The sequence below is a fragment of the Lynx canadensis genome, chromosome E2 (genome assembly GCF_007474595.2).
Source record: "Lynx canadensis isolate LIC74 chromosome E2, mLynCan4.pri.v2, whole genome shotgun sequence".
NCBI classification, from domain to species: domain Eukaryota; kingdom Metazoa; phylum Chordata; class Mammalia; order Carnivora; family Felidae; genus Lynx; species Lynx canadensis.
This window is the reverse complement of record NC_044317.1, coordinates 951159-968364: the sequence shown is the minus strand read 5'-3', so window position 1 is coordinate 968364 and position 17206 is coordinate 951159. Positions and strand designations below refer to the sequence as shown.

At 62.0% G+C, this 17206-nt stretch overlaps 1 protein-coding gene across 7 annotated transcripts in view; it reads left to right on the top strand.

Moving 5' to 3' along the window:
• ACSF3 (acyl-CoA synthetase family member 3) overlaps window positions 1-13603 on the top strand; it is a 50931-nt gene extending 37328 nt beyond the window's left edge. For 5 of the 7 annotated variants that reach the window (XM_030297911.1, XM_030297907.1, XM_030297912.1 and 2 more), the window contains exons 8-9: window positions 8026-8168; window positions 8261-13603. In XM_030297911.1, the coding sequence (XP_030153771.1) occupies window positions 8026-8168; window positions 8261-8560 (443 nt within the window). In that variant the 3' untranslated portion in view covers window positions 8561-13603. Of the gene's footprint in view, window positions 1-3350; window positions 3486-4018; window positions 4131-8025 lie in introns of all 7 variants that reach the window. The other 2 variants (XM_030297909.1, XM_030297908.1) reach the window with 2 other exon arrangements.
• Window positions 13604-17206: the final 3603 nt, after the last annotated feature.

Sequence of the window (17206 nt, the reverse complement as noted above, 5' to 3'; positions counted from 1 at the left end):
ATGGAAGGATGAGGCTCTCGGCCCTGCTGCCTGGCCTCTCGCTGGCGGGCGAGGGGCTGCCTCCTTCCCCGACACAGAAGCCAGGTGCCTCGGGAAGGACATTGAGCCTGCACTGTCCTCTCTCCCGTTCAGCCTTCAGCATCAGCGGGTGGAAACCCCGTGTGCAGCCACGGCCTGCTGGGTACGGTGGTGGCCCTGGCTGGTCTGCACGCATACGGGCACCTCCCGGGGTGGAGAGGCCTGGGGGGCAGAGGCCTGTGGCTGAGGGAGTCAACCCACCACGAGCTGCCTCCTAGCACTGGCTGGGGGCGACGCAGGGTCGCGGGGCCTGGTGGGGCCGACACGCACAGGTACAGAGTGGAGGGCCGGGTTCTCCTGCCGCCCTGCACCCCCATGCACCCCTCCGCCCCCGGAGAGCGAGGCATGTGTTTGCCAGCAAGGGTGGAGCGCTGACACCTGAGGGGACCTCACCAGGCACGTTGATTAGCACCCTGCCGAGCAATTTCCTGTGCTGGGTCTCAGTCCTGAGTTTAGTTCACAGATTCTTTCTTTAAGGACTTCTTGCTTCCTTGCGGGGTGGTTCAGACGCTGCAGTGACTTGGCCGTGCGCCCGCCAGGGGAGGCCGGAAACTTCTCGGTAGGCCAAACAGCAATTTCTTAAAACTTTTTATTTGAAATAGGCACAGACTCACAGCAAGTGCAGATGGCATGCAGGCCGGTCACCTTCACACCATTCCCCAGCGTCCTCGTCCCCCGCACAACACCAAGGCCCACCAGCCCTACACACACGTGTGCTCACTGCCCTCATCGCGAGAGTAGATGCGGGGGTCCCCCTCCCTCCGCCCCCGTCCCTGTGGTTTAGGGCGTGGCGCCGAAATAGGTCCTACAAGTGTACCCGGCATGGTTCCCGGGAAATCCGCGTCCTCCGGGCAGGCCTCCAGGCTCCACACCCAACCCCGCCTGACACGGACACTTGGGGAGCACGCGAGGGTGTCCCTGCAAGGAGGTGCGGCCCCATGGTGTGCGGCAGGCCTGAGCCGTCCCGTGTCGGCTGTCACCGCCCAAAAACAGAACCCGTGTCTCCGCCGGCCAGGCTCACCCCCATCTCCCCGGGGGCAGGGCTGGACACTGGCCAGGTGGTGTCCACGGCGCAGTGGGGTCGGCGCTGGAAGGAGTGGCCGTGCTGTCGAGGAGGCCGGGGGCGTGAACGCGTGGGGCGGGTGGGTGCTGTCCCGGTACCACCTGGGTCTGGGAGGCGCTAGTGTTTCTCACCGCCGTGAATGGCAGGCCGGTGCGCGGTGGGCGGGGGCTGTGGGATCGGCGGCTTCCGGCAGGGCTGCGTCGCTGACTGCGAGATCTGGGGGGGGCGGGGGGGGGACGCAGGGCCCAAGGTGGCCGCGGGGCCTGTGGGGTCTGCGGGGTCGGGGTTTGGAGACAGTGGCCTCCTGCCAGCCGCCATCTCTGCTGGACTTAGCCTCTGTTTCAGCCAGTGCCCAAGGAAATGGAGCAGAACGCCTGAAGGGGGTGGTGAAGGCCCTTGCTCTCTGGGACGTCCAGCAGCCTTGCGGGCCAGGCCTCCCACTTCCGAGTATGTCACCGGGTTAGCCGGAGCCCCCACCCTTCCGCCCGAGGTCCCGCGCTCAGAACCGAGGTGCCTGGGGCCTCAGGGTCTCCAGGCACAGTGGGGAGGGGTCCCTGGGAGAGCAGGGCGATCCCATCCTGGTCCCCTTCACCCCCGAGACGGTGGTCCCCCACCCGGCCCCTCCCCTGTCCAGGGCAGCGAGCCAGAGCCCTGGGCCTCCTTTCCCTGCAGTATGGCAGGGCAGGTGGCCTGGCGCACAGCCTCACCCGCCCCGGTGTGGGCACATGGGGCGTCTTCAGCAGGACCAGGGACCGGAGCCTGAGCCCAGGGCAGGGTCGCTCGAGCCGCCGGGTCTCTGGGCAAGTAGAGACGGTGGGGGCTGGCCCACGAAAACTGCCGGAGGACCTGAGTGCCAGCGTGGTGTCCCCTCCAGCAGCAGGAAGCAGTAACTGCTTGGACTAGGGCCGTTTGGGGTGTTTAAGGAGCAGGTGGCCGGCGGTCAGAAAGCTCTCAGGAGACCACACACCATCCAGTGGGGAAGGGGTACAGCCAGGACTGGGGCTGCAGCCCAGGAACGGGGGGCACGGTGGGCCTTGCAGGACCCAAGACCGACTGCACCCACCCCCGTGCGCCTCCACACTTGGGCCCCTTCCCTGCTGGCCAGCCAGCCCCCCAGTCAGCTGTCCTGGGGCCACGACGCCCTTTCCAGTTGCACTTGCCAAGCCTTTGGCTTCTTCTGCTTCCTGTCGGCGGGGGAGAGCCCGTCACGCCCGTGGCCCTGTGCTCTCGAAGCCTGGCCTTCCCGCGCCATCGTGAGCCAGCCGGCCGCCCGGCTGCCCACAGGCTTCCGTCTGGTTTAGGAGACCGGATCACGCCCTGCGCTGCGGCAGCTCCGGGCGGGGTGCGGAATGATGGATGGTGCCTTCCCGCACGGGCGGCGTGACTCCTAATGAAACACTTACGATTTATTCCAGCCAGGAACCCGGCACGGAGCGCAGGGTGTGCGGTCGTCGGCAGGGCGTGCCAGCGCTGTCCTCAGAGGGCTGGGGGGGGGGGGGGGGGGGGGGGGCGTCCCCACGTGCACGTGCCCACACGTATTCACACACGTCGGCACACAGACACACGCCCACCTCCTCCGGGCCCTCACGTCCTGGGCTGGCACTCGCTGTCCCCACGCCACCCGCCTGCTCCCGCCAGGATGTTGGCGAGCGTCATACTGCCCAGTGCTGCCCAAGAGAGGACCGCCGGGGGAAGCGGGATGGGGGACCACGAAGTCGGGGTGGGGGAGCAGGAGAACTCTCTGCTGCCAGAGACCCCGTGTGACTGTGCGCAGCCCAGGAGACCCCACAGATGAAAGGCAGCTGCGGCGGGACCGGCCGCGCCGGGACCCGGCTGGGACCAGGACCCCGCGGTGGGGTGGCCGAGGCAGCTGGGCCTCGCTGCCTCTGTTGTCACGGGCCTGAGAAGGGGCAGCAAGAGACCGAGCTGGGTGGTGAGGGCACCAGCCACCGTGCCTCTGCGCCCTGGTCTCTACGGGCGGGTGGTCTCCATCGGCCCTTCTGGGACACTGCTGTCTGCGTGGGGACCTCAGGCTGAGGTCACAGCCGTTGGAACTCGGGCTTTGCCGCCTTGTCCTGAGACCCCGCATCCACCACCGTCCCACGGGGTCACCACGTGGGGGGGTACTGCTCCCAGACACGGGCACCCAGCCGCGCGTATGCACCTGTAAACACGCGTGCCTGCTGGTGACCAGAGCCCCTTCCCTCAGGCGACACAGCCGTGTTCAAGGACGGCAGGTACTGGATCCGGGGTCGCACGTCCGTAGACATCATCAAGAGCGGTGGCTACAAGATCAGCGCCCTGGAGGTGGAGCGGCTCCTGCTGGCGCACCCCAGCATCACAGGTCCACGGCGCCCCCACGCCCCGCCCCCACGTCTCCTGGGGCCCGCCCACCTCCTCCCGGGCCACCTCACACAGCCCCTGTGCTAGGAGCACGGCCCCAGGGAGGGCTGGAGCAGAGGCGTGGGCATCCGGAGCTGTGCCCAGAGGCACCGGCGGTTGCGGGTCCAGGAAGCTCCTGAGCTCAGGTCACGGGTTGTGAGGACCCTGAGGACGGCAGAGGCTCCCCAACGTGACCCACTCTGGACTTGTCGTTGTGCCCAGTCCTCTTAGTGACTGTTTCCTGGGGCCGTGCAGGGAAGGCAGAGACATGGGAAAGCTGACCCCCACCCTGAGCTCCATCCAAGGGCCCCTGGGGACCTGCCCCCCCATCCCCAGCAGGGTGACCCCGTGCTGACCCCACGCCCCTTCCAGGTGGCTGCTAAGTGGAGCTTTTCCCGGGCTCTTGCTTCAGGGCCCCCATCCCAGGCGTGTCCCGGGCCCGTGTTAGCCATCGTGGCATTTCCAAGGCGTCCCTTCCTGCTCTTCTGTCCACAGATGTGGCTGTGATTGGAGTTCCAGACATGACATGGGGCCAGCGGGTCACCGCAGTGGTGACCCTTCAGGAGGGACACTCACTGTCCCACAGGGAGCTCAAAGAATGGGCGAGGTAGGGGCAGGCAGTCAGCGACAGTCCTGCTGTCAGGGGAAGGGACGGGGTGGGGGGGGGTGGGCCGTCCCGAGGTCGGGGGAGGGGTGGAGGGGGTCTCCGGTCCTGCTGCTGTCCATCTAGGGGTCAGGGGGAGCCTGAAAGGTCAGGTGACATGTTACGTTCCCCAGGCCGCCCCCCCCCCCCACACACACACAAGGGGCCCCAGGAAAGGTCTGTAATGGCAGGTAGGACAGAGGTAGAGAAACAAGGATGCCAGGTGGGAGCCCCCGTCCTTCCAGCGGTGGGACAGGGTGCATGCTGGGGGGCCTCTCCAGCCTTCCAGAGGAATCTGTGGGCAGGGCGCCCCCTTCTTCTCCCTTCCCCCTCCCCGGGCTCCCTTCTGTCCGCTGAACACAGGGATTTTGCACGTGCTCTTTGGGAGTCGGGGCCAGAGCCCTCCCATCCTGCGCCCCGACCTTAGCTGCAGGCCCGTCCCTCACCATGTGTCCCTTTCCCGGGAGCCTCTGTGCCATATACCATGACCCCGGGGCCTCTATGCCTGCCAGCCTCACAGGCCCCCTTCCCTGCGTCTGCGGTGCCCCGTGATCCATCGGGCTGGGAACCGACGGGCAGGGACCAGGGTCTGGAGGCAGCTCAGAAAGGAAGCTGCCAGTAATGGCCCCAGATTCTGGGGAGTTTCTCCTGCCCGTACTCTCTCCCCTGCAACCCCTTCTTCCCGACTTGCCTCCCTCTCCTCAGCACTAAGATCTTTTTAGCTCATCCAACGTGATTTCACGAACAGCAGGAGAGCCTTGTTTCGTGAGGGGCAGCACAGCTGGGCCAGGAGCTTCCCCTGGATTTTCGAAGTCACAGTTGGAAGAGTCGGTTTAACAAAGGAGAAGGTTCTAGTGGCTGTAGCTGCTTTGATTAGACAAATTACTTTGTTAAAGAGAAGAAAGCACACACCCTGAGCTGAGCTCTCTGCGGAGACTGTCAGGGCGCAGTCTTGGCCGCCCCCGTGTGGGGAGCCCCGCACCCCAGGGCTCGTGTCCACCCCGCAGGTGTGTGTGCACACGCCTGGCTCGGGGCCGGGGAGGACGCGGGACAGGCTCTCCGTGCTCTGGGGGATGCACACGCCTGGTCGGGCTCTCTCTGCTCCGGGGGGGCCCCCTGGGAGGCCAGGGCAGGCGGCTGACCTGCCGTCTCTAGGACTGTAGCACAGTGAGGCCGGTGTCCGGGCCTCTGTGTCCTCAAGCAGGGCAGTCACTGGGCGGTGGCACGGAGGCCACCCACCCCGTGGAGGGAGAAGAGGGATCTTCCTTCCGAATGGGCAGGTCTGACTCTGGACCTCGGTTCCAGCTCTGCCGGATGAGGCTCTTAGTGAAGGTTCTCTCTCTCTCTCTCTCTCTCTCTCTCTCTCTCTCTCTCTCTCTCTCTCTCTGTCTCTCTCTCTCTCTCTCTCTCTCTCTCTCTCTCTGTCATGCTCATTGCCATTTGGGAGTCTTTCTAAGGGTTCTTTCAAATAACATTTCCCTCTATGCTCCCACGTTTTTCCTTTCTGAAGATTCCGCCCTTACAGACTCCACTCCTCAGGGAGGGCTGACTTCCTCTCTGTGCTGCACCCGAGCCAGACCTGGGGGCTCAGGCAGCACGTCCCCTCGGAGGGGATGAGTGTGGCCTGGGACGGGGCGACAGGGCCACGTTTGCAGGGTCTGGGACGTGGACCACCCGCTACCCCTCCACCCCCCAAATACCAGGTCGGAAAGGGGTGTGGATTTACACACCAGGGAAGAATCCGGGGTCTGTGCTCTTGAACTACGGTGTTGATGTCTGATGAGGCCATTGGCTTAGTGCCTGCTCGGGAGAAGCGCCGTGAAGTAGCGGGTTGGGGGGAGGGACACCTCTGCGTCCACGCGTCCGTTTCCCCAGGAAGCCTGCTGTTAGCAAACAACTCCGCAGGATCCCCGTCTGAGAGCACAGCTTGCCTTGCGGTGATTCTGAAAGTTTCCCACTTGGCCAGTTGCCGAGCTGAGACCCCCTGGCAGAGGCTGGGGCAGCACACCCCACCGTCCCCAGGGTCAGAGTCCTCGGTCCAGAAGGACTGCTGTCCTTGGAAATGGCAGGGTCCGCAGGATTTAAACCTTCCTGCATCCTCCATCACACCTTTAGATCGCTTTCTGATTTTCATGGCTTTTGTTCCTTTTTTCAAAAGTGGCTGCTAAGTTAGGGTTTGTAACACTGGGCTCTAACTTAACACCATTTGGCCCCCCGTGACGTCCTGCCCCTCCGTGCGAATGCCGCCCCCGATGCACACTCACCCACGCTGCGTTCTTCACTCTGCTGACCCTCGAGCCGCTGACCCCCGTGCAGTCGAAACTCTGTGTGTTCTGACCCCGAAGACTTACCTGCTAACGGCTTGCTGTTGAGCAGAGGCCTCACCAATAGCCGTCGATCAACGGCACTTTGTAGGTCGTGTGTCTTACTGTGCTCTTACAGCCCGGCGGGATGCAGGGAAGAAATGTTAGGAAAATCACAAGGGAGAGAAGATATATTTACAGTCCTGTGCTGTATTTAGCGAAAAATTCCACTGACAAGTGGATTCATGCAGCTCAAACTGGTGGTGTTCAAGGCTCAGCTGTATTTCTGTTCGAGCATCGGCTCTCAGAGAGGGCTCAGTCACAAGGAAGTGATGCGTGTTTCCGTCCTGTGCCCCCAGGCCCGCCTCTGCCTTCTCTCTCTGGGCCGTGGCACCAGCTTCGCGCTGGCCTGCCGAAGGGGACGCAGGGGAGGGCCGCCCACGGGCACTGGGGGCACAGGGTTTGGGCAGCAGGGTGGGGGCTGAGAGGGGCTGCGTCCCTGGATCGGACCTCCAGGTTTGCCCTGCCGTGCTCCAGAGCCCCTCCGGCAGTCCTGGTGGCCTCGCAGCAAAGCCCAGCCCAGCTGCCTGTGTCCTCTGGGCCCTAGTGGGCAGCTGGCCGTGTGTCGAAGCTGCTGGGACCATAGGTGGGCCCCCCTCTCCCTTCACGAGCCAGCACCTGAACCCCGAGCCCCCCAGAGTAATGATGCGTTCAGTGTGGTGTTGGTGACGCCCGCTGCCCATGGCCAGATGGACACGGCCCACGAAGACGAGTGCGTGTTCATGAGCACCCGGCCGCTAAGGCTGAGATTTGGGAGTTCTCTGCCACGGCCCCTCACGAGCTCACCACGACCTCCCCGGCGGCTGAGATGCCCCCACAGCTTGCAGACCAGAGGCCACACGTGCCTGCTGGCCCCAGGTGGACGTTGGGATGCCGTGTCCCTCTGGCCTGAAGCTTGTGGTCAACAGCCCCAGAGAGTGGAGCTCAGTGGCCAGTGGCCCGGGAGGCCAGGAGCTACTGTGCTCTCCTGCCCCCACTGTCTGGCCGAATCCTGTGGTCTCCTCACGAAGGGGCAGGTGGCTCAGACAGGGCCTCAGGGGAGCCAGTGCCTACGGCCCGAGGAGCCGTCCCAGAGCAGAGCCCGGGGGTGGCAAGATCCTACCACGTGGCCACTCACAGGAGAACACGCCATCAAACGGGGCCCCTCGTGGGACTGCGGGGTGCAGGGAGGGCAGCACCAGCCCGCGAGGGGCCCCCGGCCCTGCCCGCCTGCCCGTTCCGTCCGTCTGGCTGCAGCCCTGCGGCCCTGCCCTGCCCTGGGAGGCCTGACCCCGAGGAGGGCTCGTCCTCTGCCCACAGGGGAGCCTGGAACCCAGGCCAAGGCAGCTCCCTCCATGTTGCTGTCCTGCAGCGGGTGCCCTTCCAGAGCCGGCTCGGACGTGGCCGGGCTTCGGGGCCCCGTGGGACATCTGCCCACCTTGCAGGCTCCCCGTTGCGTCGGGAGGGGGCTGTGCGGGCCCCAGTGCCTGCCGCTCAGACGCTGCTCCTGTCTGCAGGGGCGTCCTGGCCCCGTACGCCGTGCCCTCTGAGCTGCTGCTGGTGGAAGAGATCCCACGGAACCAGATGGGGAAGATCAACAAGAGAGATCTCATCAGGCAGTTCTACCCGAGTGACCAGGGTGCCCCGAGGCCAGGCACCGGTGAGCCAGCGTCCCCTGTAAACTAGAACCCCCCAGATCAGAGGGAACAGTGCCGGGGCTAGCAGAAATGAGATCACAATGCTGATTTTCAGATCCGACGTGACCCCCTGTCGCCTCTGCTGCGTCCTCACAGCCACACCCACACCGAGCGTAGCTCCCTGTGCTGCCGTCTGCTGGGCGGGTCCCCGCAGCGTCCAGCGGCACGCCCCAGGGCAGCGGGCCTCCAAGCAAAATTCAGTAAAGTCTGTGCAAAGACAAGCATGTGCCGTGCTGTCTGCCCAGGGGCGCCGGGGGGCACCGCATGCCGGGTACAGAAGTCCTGCCTCTGTGTGCACAGCCGAGTGTCTCCCACACTCTGGGCTGTCCATGTGGCCTCCCCAGGTGACCTGTGACCCCTCCAGGCCCTCCTGGCTGGACACCCGACTGCTCAGAGAAGCCAACCGGGAGAGTGGGCCTGGGTATCCTGGTGGGGACAGCCCGGCACCGTGAGCGCGGCATCACCAAGGGGCGTCCCTCTGCACAGGGCCAAGCGGACCGCCACGGGGACTCAGGGCTCGGGGCAGAGTGCCTGGATGCTGTGCTGGCGGCCACATGTGGCCCCATGATCCCCCACAGGAGCTTTCTAGACCAGGGGCTGGGGGGCCTCTGTGATGGATGAGCCAGGGGATCCGAGTTTCTGGCTCCGCGGCCACGCGGCCCCTGTCGCTGTCGATCCTGCTGTTTGTGTGAGAGTCCGGCTGATGGGCCGACAGCTGCCCTGCCTTGACCCACCTGTCTGTGCCACGCCCTCCCCGGGGCCCCACGGCGCCCTTTTGCGTCCGCCCCACAGTCCTGCCCCTCTGCTCTTAGTGGTGCTGGCTCTGGCACGTGGGTGCCCCACCCACACTGCAAGCAGAAAATCTAGAAGCTTCCGCATAGTTGATCGGAGACCACAGCAGCTGCTGCGCCCAAGACTGCTGGAGTCTGGAGCTCTTTCTGAACGTTATGTGCCCGGCACGCTTGCCTAAAAGACCAGCAAAATGGGGCTAGGGGCGGGAGGGGCCGCTTTGGCCCTGGGCAGGGGCCAGGTGCTCGAGACGCTGTGGAAGCCGGCCGACTACTCCCCTACTCCCGCGCGGTGTGCGGCCTGGCTCCCCGAAAGCCTGACCCCAGGCGTGGTGTTTGCTCCAGGGTGACCAGCCCATGCTCCTGCCTGAGCCCGGGACACGCACACCAGTCACTGCCTGCCAGGCAGGCTGGCCACCGGAAGGGCTCAGCTGGCCGCCTGCCGTCCGACTCTTCTGGGGGGGTGGCCCTCGGCACCACACGGGACAGCGTGTGCTCAGGCTGGCCCTGGTCTGGCCTTGTAACTAGGGAGCCACCTGCCACTGGGGGGAATCAGATCGAAGGTTGCAGGGTCTTTAATTAATCCCGAAAGCTTTGATTCCTGAAACCATTCACAAAATTATTTAGTTTATGCTATACTCTGTATCAAATACCTTGAAAGCCTAATAGTCACCTTCTACTAACAAGACCACAGAAGGATGTTGGCTTGTTTCGGGAACATGTGCCTCTGGGGACACGGAATGCCGTGTCCTCCTTGTCCGCGTGACCGAGCATGACGAAGCTTCCCCCTTGGCTGGACAGCCCTACGCCGTCCTGCGCGCCACTCCCAGAGAAGGGCCAGGAGCAGGTGCCTGAGGTTGGCCGTGGGCAGCTTGGTTAGCGGCCACTGATGCCCCTGGCCCCCTCACCCCCAGAGGGACTCCTGCGGAGGCGTCAGCCGCCCTGGGGCTGAGGCTGTTGGAGGGCAGCGGGCGGGCCCCGGAGGGAAGGAGCGCACACAGCTGGTGTAGACGGCACAGGTCCGCGCCCACACGTACGGGCACCGGGGCCAGCAGAAGCCGGGCCCCGTGACGTGGGGGAAAGGCTGGAAACAGCCTCGTCTCTGCCTCAGTTTCCCTCTTCGTGACTTGAGGCTGGCATTTCCTTAGGGCTCTTCCGGCCAAGGACTGAGGGCTTTGCTTCCTTGGAGCTCAGTCCGTGGAGGCTGGTGGTGGCCCCAGCGTGGCCTCCCACCTGAGCTCCCTCGAGGGCTGGGCCAGCACAGGCCAGGCTGCCATGCGCCCCCTGACCACGTCCGCCACGGGCACGGCTGTCGCCACATGCCTAATCCCTTTACCGGCCACCGTCAACAGCGCAGAGTCCCCGACGGTCAGGGACTCTCCCGGGCCCCGGCCACTGCCGTCCACGCTCAGATCTTTCCGTGTCTCCCCTCTGTGCCCTGGGGCCTCCCCCTGCCACCTTCACACGTGGCATCTGGCTTCTCCTGAAACCCTCCTCCCACGCCCCTCCGAGGGGCACGGCGGGAAGTGAGACCGGACGGACACCGGACGAGAGTAGAGATCCTCTGTGCGGCACCCTCGGGCCCAGGACGGATGCCTCTCCCGTCGGGACGGGGGCGAGTCCCCACGAGGGCCCTGGGATCGGACTCTCCAGCTGAGGGCAGGGGCAGCGGGGCCCCCCCCGCCAACACAGGTGAGCGTGGGGCGCCCCCAGCAGCCCGGGGCAGGGGCCAGGTGCCCAAGGGAGGAAGTCGTGCGAGCGCTCTGAGCGCCCCGAGAGCCGGGTCCTGGGGCGCTAAGGCTGGGGTTCCCGTCTGGGAGGGTTGGAGACCGGCCCTGCTCGCTGTGTCGGGAGGACGGCGTAACCGCGTGGAGCGGGGCAGCGCCTGGCGGGTGGAGGCAGCCCCGTGTGGGAGACGCGTGCCTTCAGGGGCCAGGGTCGGGAGGTCCTTTCCAAAGAGCCCCTGGAACGGCTGAAGCTCTGAAAGCCAGACTCCGTTTCTGTTTTCTCTGCCACGAGGTGGGGGGTGGGGTGCACCCTGAGTACGAGGGAGGGAAGGGCGGCGGCCCCACTCAGGTCCCCCCTGCGGGCAGCAAACCCGACCAGACCGGCCGCGCTCCCGTAGCCCGGCTGTGTCGGACAGACGCCCCGGGTGTTCCCAGCCTGTTGTCCAGACAAACGGGCGCCGTGTGGTGGGCGACGGCCCAGGGTCCCAGGAAGAGGGAGGCCGGGTGCAAACCACTCTCTGTCTGGGGGTGAGGTCAGACGACTAACCAAGCCCAACAGTGAGGCCGCCAACAGACGCGTAACCGTGCGGGTACGGTGGTCTGGGCGGGAAGCCGTCTGCAGGGAGGTGGGGCAGCCGGGAGCCCAGAACCGATCGGCAGCCAGGAACTGCGGCGGCAGGGCCATCCCCGGGGACCCAGAGTCAGACACTCTGCCGGCCGTGGATGCCTCTAGAAGCCGGGAGAGAGGGGAAACGGATCGTCCCCTGGAGCCTCCAGGAGGAAGCAGCCCTGTGACATCTCAGCACATGAGCCCCCAGCCTGAGAGGACGAGCGGCCCCCAGGAGCGTGGTGGCAGTCTCCCCTCAGCTGGCAGCCTCTGGTTCCTGTGGACTCAGCCCCTCCGCGCCCACGCGGCTGTGACCGTGGCGGGTGCGGAATGTGGGAAGCGGGTCTGGGCACAGGAACAGAGGAGTTTGGGGAGGGTCTCCGGGCACGGTCACTCAGCCGGGACAGGAGGCCCCACCTGTGTCCTTGCCAGCACCTCCCAGCAATCCTGCGTTCGCTTCCCTCTTCTGGGTCCCAGGTCGGGGCCGTTCGGTGGGGAAAGCACCGAGGGGGCGGCCAGGGCACCCGCACGACAGCCCACGTGCCTCTCAGAGCCTGTTCCACGGGCAAGGCAGGGACAAGCGCCCACGCCTGAGGCAGAAGGACTTGGTGGAAATCTCATTCCCGAAGGTCCCTCCCTGTGCCTGGTGCAGGCGGCAGGCTTGGCAAGGGGTTTGCTCCTTGGCCCTCAGCCCCTAACAGGTGGCTTTTCTGGGTCCTCTCTCCAGGGGCCCAGCCCCAGGAGCGGGGGCACGGGAACAGGAGCTCAGGACGGCCGGGGGCCCGGGGGGCTCAGGCTGCATCTGAGAAGCGGGGCCCTTCCTGCAACGCAGCCACGGCCCAGCACGGAGCAGGTACCAGGAGGGCAGCTCCCACCTGACCTGTTCTCCCCCGAGACCACGCGGCCCCTCTGAGGGGGGCTGGGGCAGGTGGCCGGCCAAGGCCCTCCCTGAAGGCCCCACCCCCCTGCGTCTGCTGGCAGGTGGAGTTTCCCCACCGCGTGTCAAGTGTAAGGGAGTGAGCACATGCCTGCAGGGCAGGGCGTCCTTGTGCACGTGTGTGCATGGTGGGGACTGCGTGTAGGGTCCACGCATGTGCGCGCTCCTGCACGTAGTGGCCCTGGCCCCACCGCAGCCCCTCCCACACGGGCCGCGTCTCGTCATCGGCTTGCCAGTCACGTCGTCGCTAACAGTCTGCTCGTAGATACACGGCCGTCCAATTACTCCTTAAGGGTTACAGGCCATTAAGCTGTCAGTCTGCTTCATTCCGGCCCATCGGCACTGTCCCCACCAGCACACAATAACCATTAAAATGACACCAGGAACAAGCAGCCGCGCCCACACGGCGTCCGTGACGTTCCCATTAGCGCCTGCCTCAATGAGGAAGGGCCGCTTCTGAGAAGACGATGTCACACTGCGCCAGCCGGACGGGCGGCCCGCTGAGCAGACACACTGATGGGTGTATACACACACACATAGGTACGCTCACAGACACACAAATGTTTACAAACAACACCGATCTGGGCTCTGAAGCCTCCTGCCAGGTGTCGGCTGCCCCTGGGCCCCCAGTGACCAGTGAGGGCCAGATGAGGGTCAGGGATAGCTCAGAGACGTGCTGGGAGCCGGCAGCAGCTGGCATGGGGCTCCAGCCCGGGACCCTGTTGCCCCTAAGCAGCCTGCATGTGGACCCTGCTTCTCCCAGCCCCAGAATGGTGACATCTCTTCACAGTGGCTCAAGTACGTTTTTCAGAACCACTTTAAACACTGAGGACAGAAGAAAGAAGACCGGCCAGTGCCGTGTCCACCCGGCCTGTTGGGTCTTAGCCTCGGGCAGGACTTGCCTCAGATCCTTTTCGAGAAGTAACGACAGCAGTCCCAGCCTCCGTCCCACACTCAGGAGCCGAACACACGGTGCCCGGTGCTCGTGATATGTTCTCTCAGAGTGACACAAATCTGCCACTGAGTTCATGCTGTTCTGCTGCTGGCTGTGTTTGTGGACCTAAGCTCTGAGTTGCCATGTGGAGGCCCACCCGTCTCACGGGTGGATTGCATGGTCGTAGGCACAGGCCTCTTCCCAAAAAGACCATGTCATGTAGACAGCCTCCAGCAGACAAGACGCCGTATCTCGCCTCCACGCAAAACAGACAGACTTTAAATCTTTGCCACGGTGCTCGGTGTCAAATAGGATCCCTTTATTTTAATTTGTACTCCCCTAATTGCTGCTTAGGTGGAGTATTTTAATATGTTTATTGTCCATTTGAATTTTTTATTCTGTGAATTGCCTGTTCGTGTTCTTTGCCCATTTTCGAGTTGGTTGTTGGTAATTTTCTTGATTATGCATTGGTTGCGTGGCTTGCCTTTTTTTTTTTTTTAATTTTTTTTAACATGTATTCATTTATGAGAGACAGAGAGCACAAGCAGGGGAGGGGCAGAGAGAGAGGGAGACACAGAACTTAAGCGGGCTCCAGATTCCAAGCTGTCAGCACAGAGCCCGACGCGGGGCTCAAACTCACAAGCCATGAGATCATGACCTGAGCCGAAGTGGGACACTTAACCGACTGAGCCACCCAGGCGCCCCTTGCCTTTTATTTTTTTAATGGTGTCTATTGATGTGCAGAATTTTTAATTTTTTTTTAAATGTTTATTTATTTTTGAGACAGAGAGAGACAGAGCATGAATGGGGGAGGGTCAGAGAGAGAAGGAGACACAGAATCGGAAACAGGCTCCAGGCTCTGAGCTGTCAGCACAGAGCCCGACGCAGGGCTCGAACTCAAAGACCATGAGATCATGACCTGAGCCGAAGTCGGACGCTTAACCAACTGAGCCACCCAGGCGCCCCCAGAATTTTTAAATTTTAATGTGTTCACATGCATTCAGGTTTTTTATGGTTTGAGTTTTTCTTGTCTAAAACTTCCTTTCCTACCCCAAGTTCTTAAATACACTTTCCCATGTGTTTTTCTAAAAGTTACAAAGCTTTGCTTTTCTCGTGTGAACCCTTCATTCATTGCAAATTCATTTTCACACGTTGCGTGAAAGGCCCTGATTTTTCCCACGTGGAGTGACCAGTGTTTCCTTCTGTCCACTGAAGCACGTGGGCCTCCGCTCTCTGCCCAGCATCCGGGCACGTCCTGCTCCAGGCTGTGCCGCCCTCTGCCCTGTTTCCAAAGCCGAGGCGCCTGTTAGCACACGGCACCGCTATTTCCTTCTTCAGAACCGTCTTGGCTGTTCTTGGCCCTCTGCTCTTACGCCAGAATTTTAAGAGCAGCTTAAAGTTCCTTTTTAAAGAACCTTATTGGGGGTGATGAGATTTATAAGTTAACGTGGTGACGTCTGACATCTTCACGAAAGTGCGCCCTCCCGCCCACAAACACGGCCCAGCTCTGTGTTGTGGGCTCCTTCCTGTGTTGTCGTTTTCCCAGTAATAATCGTGCCCGTCTTTCGACAGGGTTGGTCACAGGTCCTTCTTGTTTTTGTTGAGATCCCAAGTGGGGCTTTTCATCCTGTGTTTTAATTGCTCGCTGAGGGGCGCCTGGGTGGCGCAGTCGGTTAAGCGTCCGACTTCAGCCAGGTCACGATCTCGCGGTCTGTGAGTTCGAGCCCCGAGTCAGGCTCTGGGCTGATGGCTCGGAGCCTGGAGCCTGTTTCCGATTCTGTGTCTCCCTCTCTCTCTGCCCCTCCCCCGTTCATGCTCTGTCTCTCTCTGTCCCAAAAATAAATAAAAAACGTTGAAAAAAAAAATTTTAATTGCTCGCTGAAATGGTTTGCGTGTTGCATTTCCATCCTGCGGCCTTGCTCGCTTCTTGGCGGGCTCCTCCCGCGGGTCATCAACGCCTGCCCATTAGCAGGTCACGTCTCCTCCTGTGACTCCCCACTCCTTCTCCTCTCATCACGCCACCGAAATGCCCAGTGGAATACAGACCAGGAAAGGGGGTAGATGGCCCAGAGCCACCCTCCAGCTCTGCAGGTGAGTGCAGGCGGACGCCTGACGCAGATCAGCACGTTTATTGCTAAGATGCTCTGGGAACGCACGCTGAATTTCACCGAAATGTTTCCTTGTCTATTAAATTAGCCATCCTGTCTGTCTTTGTTTTTTTTTTTTTTAAAGTTTATTTACTTATTTTTGAGAGACAGAGGAAGCAGGGTAGGAGCAGAGAGAGACGGGAGAGAGAATCCCAAGCAGGCTCCTCACAGTCAGTGCAGAGCCCGATGAGGGGCTAGAAACCACGAACCATAAGATCGTGACCTGATCTGAAACCAAGAGTCGGACACTTAACCGACTGAGCCCCCCAGGCGCCCCGTCTTTGTTACTCTGGACCCTGCTGATGGTATTGTGCACCGAAGCATAGTCGTGTCCCTGGAAGAAACCCTGCGGGGTCACAGTGTGCGGATGGGGTCAGGGGGCCTGAGTTGTACTCCGTTTAATGTGACTATTGAGCTGGCCCTGTGGTTTCTGATCTACAATTCCAAAATCCAAGAAGCTTTAAAAACCAAAGTTGCCTTTTTTTTTTTTTTTATGTTGGGGGTAAACCGATCTGGCAGATGCTGCACAGTTAAACGTTTGTGCCCCCTCCCAAATCCATACGTTGAAAGTGACCGGCCTGGGTGATGGTGTCAGGAGGTGGGGCTGTGGGAGGTGGTGAGGTCATGTCGTGGGATTCGAGCGCCCTGGCCGCTCTCGCCTCATGGGGACGTGGCCGGAAGACACGGCCGTGAGCCCGGACGCCCTTTCGGGACTCGGAATGTGCTGGACCCTACACCGCGGCCCGGCCTCCCGAAGGCCACCTGACCTTCCCCCAGTGGCCTCGGCTGGGCCGTCCCCTGCCTGGCCCCTGTCAGGCTCGTTCTTGTAAATACAGCCCGGTGCTGAGGCACCACTGAAGCGTCCTCGTGCTTGGCTATGGGGCACTTCTGGTTCCAACCGTCGTCATTTCTACTTTGACTTAATCTCTTAATCCGTGAGTTACCTGGGAGCACCTGTCAGCCCGACGAGCTCCTCCTGCTCTCCCGCCATCCTGCGCGCACAGGCCTGTGGTCCCGGGTCTTAGAAACCCAGGCACCTTTTGTGCCCCCTACGCGGTCAGCTTTGCTCCAGAGCCAAGTGACTGGACACGTGACGGTGTGGTCACCTCGGGGTCAGCCTCCCCTCCGGGATGCGGCCTGTTCAAATCTGCACACGGCAGGCTGCTTTGTCTGTCCTTCCTATGTCTCAGCGCTAGGTTCTTCGGCCCTTTTATTCTTGATTATTATGTATTTTTGCTGGATTGTTAGTTAGCATTTCTATACCCATTCGTGTTTTTTCCGTAAGTTTTCTTTTTCTGAGAAATCTTGCTCTTCCCCTGTTGGGGGCACAGACAGACCGTCTAACCCCGAGCCATTTCTTCATGGGCTCCGTTTGGTTTCAACGTGTCTGCCGTGAGCAGAGAGCCCACGTGTCTGACTCCAGGGGATGGCTTGTCTTTTAGTTACTGAATGTAGGCCATTTATTGTGACGATTTGATGTATTTAAATAGACTTCATCCCGCAACCATTTTTTTTTTTAATGTTTATTTATTTTTGAGAAAGAGAGCCGAAGCAGGGGAGGGGCAGGGAGAGAGGGAGACACAGAATCTGAAGCGGGATCCAGGCTCCGAGCTGTCAGCACAGAGCCCGACGCGGGGCTCGAACCCACAGACCGCAAGATCATGACCTGAACCGAGTCAAACACTGAACCGACTGAGCCCCCAGACGCCCCTCATCCTGCAAACTCTACTTTGTTCTCTTTGTGCATTAGGAAATTATAAATTAAATTTCTGGGGCACCTGGCTGGCTCGGTGGGTAGAGCATGCAACTCTTGATCTCAGGGTCGTGAGTTTGAGCCCTATGCTGGGCATGGAAATTACTG